General features: G+C 42.8%; 1 protein-coding gene across 1 annotated transcript; it reads left to right on the forward strand.

The window, feature by feature from the left end:
- Nucleotides 1–2543: 2543 nt before the first annotated feature.
- Nucleotides 2544–7112, forward strand: LOC306873509 (reticulon-4 receptor-like 2). Its single transcript, XM_079422851.1, has 3 exons — nucleotides 2544–2796; nucleotides 3509–3735; nucleotides 3966–7112. Exons 1-3 carry the CDS (start codon nucleotides 2739–2741, stop codon nucleotides 5055–5057), a joined length of 1377 nt encoding a protein of 458 aa, XP_079278977.1. The 5' UTR covers nucleotides 2544–2738; the 3' UTR covers nucleotides 5058–7112.
- The last annotated feature ends 303 nt before the right edge of the window (nucleotides 7113–7415 follow it).

A 7415-nucleotide genomic window follows, 5' to 3' on the forward strand; every position in this document is an offset into this window, starting at 1 on the left:
ATTTCAAGTGTGCGAAAAATGACTTAACAAAATATATATATATATTTTTATAGACCATTTCAGGGCATGATCCATTTATGTTAGTCTCTCACATCCAAATTGTATTTTGGCAGCTCACCGTGTCTAGAGAAATATGAGCTGCCAAAATACAGTTTACCTGAATGTATAGTCAGTGTTTGGAAGGGAGTAAACTGTCCCCCAATTATGTTTTATTCCTTTGTGCGTCTTTTCTGTTTTGATTAACACAGAAATTAATTGAATACTTAGGTGCTGGTAAATTAAAGCTGTGATGAAACAGAAATAGTGGCTGATCTTTTCTTTCATATTGTGACATACATCTGGGTGAAACAGATTATTCATTGGATGAAAGTAGAAAGTGGTGGAGTTTAAGCAGACTAAATGATTGGAGATGTCACCAGGGAGAAGCATGTGAAAAAAATATGAAATGTAAAAAAAAAATGATCAGGTAAAAAAGTAAAAAAAATTATTTCATGTGAATGTAACTTTTTATTTTAAACTTTGTTTTATTTTCAGTTTATAAATGTTGTTCAGTATATACTTTTCCAAAAACATTTTTATTTGACTCCTTTAAACCCCTTTAAAGTAAATTACAAAAATGAAATTTCAGTCATCATTTACTCAGCCTATTAAGCCATTTTTCAAAATATCTTCTTCTGTGTTTCACAGTCATGAAGCTTTAAAACAACATCAGGGTGAATAATGTCATAATTTTCACTTTTGGGTAAACTTTCCCTTAAATTTGGGAGTGAGACTCCTCCAAACCTCCCCTACACCCTCCACTATTTCTCCGACGCACAGCAAACTAATGAGGTTCATGACGCAGGACTCTAAATTTATCAGAGCTGATTTTATTCTGCTATCTCTATGTAACAGGGCAAAGCAAATCTGTCATTATATGTGGGATGCCACTAGAGCACTCCCTTAGGGCACTACAAAGTCACTCTTGGAGCACTAGAGGGATACAGCTTTAATGCATTAGGCTGCTGGCCCGCACACTAATCAAGCCTTATGCGCAACATCCCTCTAAGTGCAGTCCCATATCCCTCTCGTTCCACTATCTATGAGTCATGTGTCGCTTCTTTGCCTTGTTTTTAATTCCATAAACCCCTCCTTTCCAACCACACTTTGTACTTCCTCTTCCCCCGTCTTTTTGTTGTTGCTCGGTAATTCGTTTTCATACACAACTGTACCACGACCCAGAAACTGTCAGTCATGGCATTCACTCGGCTGACTGTTGTTGGCGATAGGGTAGCCTAATATACATGAGACATGAAAACCCTCACACGTCCAGCTGGTAGGTGTAGGTGGAGCGGGGAAAGCCTGTTCGTCCAGTCATCTTGTGTTTTTGTGGAGGTGGAGAGGGAGGAAAGAAAAGAAAAGAGGTGTCCAGAACATGAGCGAATGGAGGAGGTGCTAAATAACAACATGGACATCCTCGGGTCTACTGTTGCTTTCAGTTTGTCTGTCTGTTTATTACAAGGATCTCTGGAATGCTAGATTCTGATTGGTCAGTCGCGCCACTGACCAGGGCAGGGCTGTTTAACTGACCACTCACACTGAAATCCTATGTTTCCTGCATAGCTGTGCTTCTGTTTGGTCTCTTCATAGTCTCTACAAGAAAACTAATAAGACAATGATCAATGATTGGTTCTGTTTTCCTGGACACTTTTTTTCACATACATAATAAAATCAATTTAAGTAAAAAGCAATATTTCATGTCCATTTATTTGTTCATTTTTGTGCCAGAGTCCTGATCTACTTGCCCGGCTTTATACTGCATTAATAAACAGCTGACTTTACATTATCCCTTACAGAAATGGCCCTGTATGACCATAAACAGCACTTTTCACACACACACTTTTAAAATAGTCACAAAATACATTATTATTTGTTTGAATGATTCTATGTGAACTAGTGTTGTGAATGCAGCATATACCTATAATGCAAAAAGCTGTGGAGTACCTAAATGAGATACTCAAAGGAAAATGGCTTATAGTTTAGGCGATTCCAGGAAGCTGCCCAAACAGGAGATGCTGAGACCAAATTTGGTATTGGTTTGTCTTTCCTTCCAGCAGTAAGTGACAGTAATTGCATTCTTTAGTCACCCATTATTAAATCCCTAAACGATTATCTCAGTGTTATAGCTTTATATTTCTACATTTGAAGTCATGACTTGTGTCTCCAGAGCATAAAGTCTCCACTGCAAACAATGCGTTTATTTCATTCAGGCGTCTCATTAATAATGCGGAGGACAAGATAAACCAAACGGACGCTTAAGCAAAGCCTAGAAACGAGCTGTGTGCCTCTTTCATGTGCCTCGTGCGATCCTCCTCGCATGCACTCAGCTCAGTCATTACCGGGCGCCGTGCCTGCGCTCCCCCGCCCTTTCCAACTACGTCTCCACAGTCGTAACTCTGAGCTAATACGTCTGACTTCCCTCTGTCCAAACTGGTGCGCGAGAGCCCTCCCCTCCTCTCTCCGCACCGCCTTTTCCGTTTGCCACCCTCGCTTGGGCTTGACCCGACTGGTGACGTAGGAGAGATTCCGTGGTGCCCACAGCCGTAGGCGCGCGCTGCGCTCGGGTATAAATTGGGCCCGGGACCCATCATTCTTCACTCTCTCAGTCGCTCCGACTCGGGAACCAGAGCATCAGCGGAGATAGCAGGGAATCAGTCGCTTAACTCCTCAGGCTAACTCGCTCTCGGCTTTGGTTCGGAATGGAAACATCAACTTTTACGCGGAGCCAACGCAGCTCCTTTGCGCACAACTTTAAGAGTAAGTTTCTGCTTCTTCTCTGTTCATCTTTATTGTGAATATGCTTTTGAAATGCTGAATTTCCTAAGTATTATTTTCTAAGTAATGGAAATTAATGCATTTAAAATAATTTAAGGATTTAGAATATGACCAAACTGGCTTTCGAGAATGCTTTGTTTTACGCAGCATGGTTAGAACATATATTTTGTGCTTGATGCGTAAAATGTTTTGCATGAATGCTTTAGTTATTTCAATTATGACTTTATTCAAACAAGTCTTAGCAAATGTACGCACATATTTAAAAGTTTAAAGTTACATTTGGAATTACATTTATTCAACATTTATTTATACATGTATTCATATATTCAAAGAGATCAAGAGAATAATATTCGGAGCAGTAGGCTGTAAAAATATGTAAAATAAGTAGTCAGTAAAATAAAATATAAAATGATTTACTTATGAACTGAAATTCCGAAAAGTTCTTAATGAGATAAATTATTGTCACAACGTAAATGGATGGAAAACAATGTATTGGCATAACGATTAAAACATATTAGTACATTTGTAGAAAGGAGATTCGTGAATTTTTCAACATCAAATCATTTTATTATCATGATTTAATGTAAAGGACAAGATGCGACTTACAGACCATTTTGGAGAGCTCTCCAAAATGGAAACTTGCTCTTTAGCTACTAAGACTTTGTGATGTGACGCGCTCTTCTCTTTCCATCAGGCGCGTTCTCGCTCTGGCTGGTTGTCTGGCTGGTCGTGGTAAAACCCGTTCCTGCGCAGAACTGCCCTCACCGGTGCGTGTGTTACCCGACCCCCATGACAGTGAGCTGCCAGGCGCAGAACTTCACTATTGTGCCCCACGGCATGCCCTACGAATCCCAGCGCGTTTTTCTGCAGAACAACCGCATCACTGAACTGAGAGTGGGGTCTTTTGCTTTTGGCACACAGGTAAGGAAGTGTATGGAGGCACTATGTGTGCGACAGAATAGAACATTTAATATTTACATTTGTTAATATACATTTGAGAGTATATTTATGAGATATTTACTAATTTTGTTTTCGTTCTCAATACCTTCACCTCATCACCTCTCCCTCCCTTTACCTTTTCCTTTCCTTTCCTTTCCTTTCCTTTCCTTTCCTTTCCGTCCCGTCCCGTCCATCAATTCATCTCATACCAGGTTTTGTGGCTCTTCTCCAACAACATCACCTGGATTGAGGCCGGTGCATTCAGCGAGCTGCGCGATCTGGAGGAGCTCGATCTGGGCGACAACCCTCACTTGCACCGCCTTGAGGGTGGAGCTTTTCGCGGCCTGGAGAAGCTCCAGAGCCTCCACATGCACCGCTGCCGGCTGGCCGCCCTTCCCCATGATATCTTCCACAAGCTCTACAGCCTGCAGTTCCTCTACCTGCAGGAGAATCAACTCCACTTCATCCAGGACGATCTCTTCGCTGACCTGATCAACCTCAGCCAGCTCTTCCTGCACGGCAACCGCATCCGCACTCTGTCTGAGAACGTGTTCCGTGGCCTGGTCAACCTCGACCGTCTGCTGCTGCACGACAACAGGGTCCGTCAGGTTAATCGCCGCGCTTTCCGCGACATGGGCCGCCTGACCATGCTCTTCCTCTTCAACAACTCCCTGGCAGAGCTGCCTGGTCAGGCCATGCGTGACATCTCCTCCATCGAGTTCCTGCGGCTGAACAACAACCCCTGGGCCTGCGGCTGTGAGGCTCGTCCCCTGTGGGAGTTCTTCAGAGGCGCCCGTCTGTCCAGCTCCGAGGTTCTGTGCGCCTCCCCAGCTTCTCGTCGTGGAGAGGACCTGCGCTTCCTGAGGGAGATGGACTTCGCCCTCTGCCCTCTTTCTGACCCCGGCTCCCTCTCTGGCAGCACCACCACCACCTTCAGCACCAAGACCCGCTGGTGGTTCTCCAAGCACAAGCCCGTCAGCACTTCCAAGGGCATCTTTGAGAAGACCTCCGAGACCAAGGCGTACCCCTTCAAGTCCAAGCATCCCTCAATCACATCTACATCAACAAAGTATGAGCTCGGGGAGGAAGAGGCTCTTCTTCCCAAGCTTGACCCAGAAGAGTATTGGGCCAACTATGGAAATGAAGATGCGGGCATCACCTCTCTGCGCTGCTTTGAGCTTGAGTGCCCTCCCGAATTCGACTCTCTGCCACCATCTTCCTCTATTTCTCGCTCCTCATCTTCTGTTCTCTTGCTACTCTCCATGTCTGTCTTGACTGTCTGCATCCATCTTCTTTTTGGCTGAATCTGTTCAAAAAGAACCCTCTTCCCCCTAATTTTTCTCCTCTCTGGAGGAGGGAAAACCCTGTTTGCTCAATTTAACTCTGCAATGCCTTGATTCCTGTTTACTATCAGCCTCACCTGTATCTCTGTTCTGTTCAGTTCGAGCCTCTAGTTCCTGGTATCTAGAGGGCACTAGACTGATTTAGGATACAGTGGGCAAGCAGGGAACGTTGGGCAGTACAGGCCCTTAATGGAAAGTAATGAAAGCTGTTCAGAGGGCTTGGTTAGTTAAGCAGATACTCGGTCCTTCTTTTTTTGAGGACAAGTGTATTCTAAGCCATCTCTGTCACAGTCAGTGCAGACAGAGGATAGAAATTTACATCTTAGGTTTACGTACAATATTTGTATGCTTTTAGACTTTTCAGCCACTCTAAGTGCTTCTATGATAGTTGTAATTATAGCTTGTGATGTCACTACGACACCCTCTTTCCAACAGCGCCACAGCTCCATTATTTCAGTAGTTATTTGGTAACAACAACATAATGAGCAAATCTTTTGATTCCCTTTGGAACGCAGCGATCGAATGTTATATTTCATCTATTATAACAGAAGGGTCTCAAAATCATTCAGGGCTTGAAAAGCACAAAAGGAACGGCGTGCAGCACCGAAGCAAGATAGACAAAGCACAATAGAGTGATGAGTTTTAAAGTATTGCAATACAGCTGTAATTTAAGATCCACGGAGAGAGCGAAAGCACGCGCAGGAGAGACAGACAGCACGCACGAGAAAAGAATTCATTACCCACCAGCTACGACAGCAATTATCACTTGCGTAAATATGACATCTTGGCAGAGGGAGCTGTAAATAACGCTAAGAAAGGCCTTATGCTTATCACTGTTCTGAATGGCCAAGAATGTCACTGTGAGTAATGTCTGTGATATTATTTCTATGGTCAGTGCATGGAAAGATCAATCAATGGCGTGAGAGAGTGTGAATGTCCTTTTTTACTGTATGTCTTTCAAAATACTGTTAATATGTTGATTTATTACTGTAAAATACATTACCTACATTGTTCCAAGACTTCCCTTTGTTTATTCTTCTTTTCAAATTGAAATGTAACTTATTGTCTCTGAATATTCCACCAAATTCCATCCTTTCTCATTTAAAGAATCGATTTTAAATCAAACCAGTCAACAGCTTCCAGCTATAGTCAAAAAAAAAAAATAGAATTGGCAAAATGCTAAGAACTAGGACCAAATCCAAGACAAGGCAATATATGAAGGACAATGTGGAAAGACTGTTTCTTGAAGTGAATTGGCTACTGCAGAAAAATGTGCTTACTGACAGATTGGTCGACATTCAGATTAATGTCTACCATTGGTCATGAACATGTGAGGAGGGAAGGTGCAAATACTACCTGTCTGGGCTGCTCTTGGTGGGCTCGCTGAAGGCAATGGCTTTCTTTGGTAGTCTTTGCCTATTCCCTTTTCCTCCTCTTTCGAACTGCAATAAAGAATCAAAATGCTTTAGGGAAAACAAACAGAGAGGGCAAGGACAAGAGGAGAGAGAAAAGAAAAGGAGAGAAAGAGAAAAAGAAATGCACGGATAGCAGGGGTGGATGTGGGCGGTAGAGGCGAAGAGATGGATGGTAAAGGATGGACATGCTGATAAAGAGAAATGCAATCTAAATTTCCTTAATACAATAGGTAAAGATCTACTGTTATATATCCTGTTTTGTGTTTACCCTGAGACGGTACTGAAACAAATAATGCTGATCTTTTTGTCCCTCGGATGTTACCATGACACATTTATGTCTTACAATGTTTGTACGATGTGTGAATGTATATCTCAGCCGAACGGGTAAGGTCAAACTGCCTTAAGGTGCTCTCGAGTGACCATGTTTGTGAGGTTGCTCACAGATGACCAAAGCATTAGTTATACCTTTTTACCCTGAATGTATGCATCATGTGCAATCGAATGTAAGAATGTGAAAGAATGAGCTGTTCAGTTTTTTCACTACAACACAAAGTGATGGACAGAAAGCATGACAAAAGAATAAATGCTTATCTGTGAATACGAAACATCTCTGGTGTGGGCGTACTTTCTTTATATCTCAATCCAACGGCCACGACTCTACAGCAGAATCTCGCATGTGCCTTTTCTCCCTCGCATCTCTCAGTCTGACCTCCCTTGACACATACAGACAGACAGACAAATAGACAGACACACACACACTCTACTCCTCACCGCTTGTAAAGTTCTTTGAAGGCAACATCATTCACTACAACATGCAGTTACCATGCAACGCACTTGCCGCCATTCAGAGCTTCAATTCAGGGTTGCAGAGAATGCAAGAAATGTGCACGAGTAAACGCACCCC

This window comes from Barbus barbus (assembly GCF_936440315.1).
Source record: "Barbus barbus genome assembly, chromosome: 8".
Lineage (NCBI taxonomy): Eukaryota > Metazoa > Chordata > Actinopteri > Cypriniformes > Cyprinidae > Barbus > Barbus barbus.

Excerpts from the sequence above, each read along its gene's own strand:
- LOC306873509 (XM_079422851.1), top strand. The coding sequence starts at position 2,739 with ATGGAAACATCAACTTTTACGCGGAGCCAACGCAGCTCCTTTGCGCAC. Across the intron at positions 2,797-3,508 it reads CTTTGCGCACAACTTTAAGA|GCGCGTTCTCGCTCTGGCTG; the intron begins GTAAGTTTCTGC and ends TCTTTCCATCAG. Across the intron at positions 3,736-3,965 it reads CTTTTGCTTTTGGCACACAG|GTTTTGTGGCTCTTCTCCAA; the intron begins GTAAGGAAGTGT and ends ATCTCATACCAG.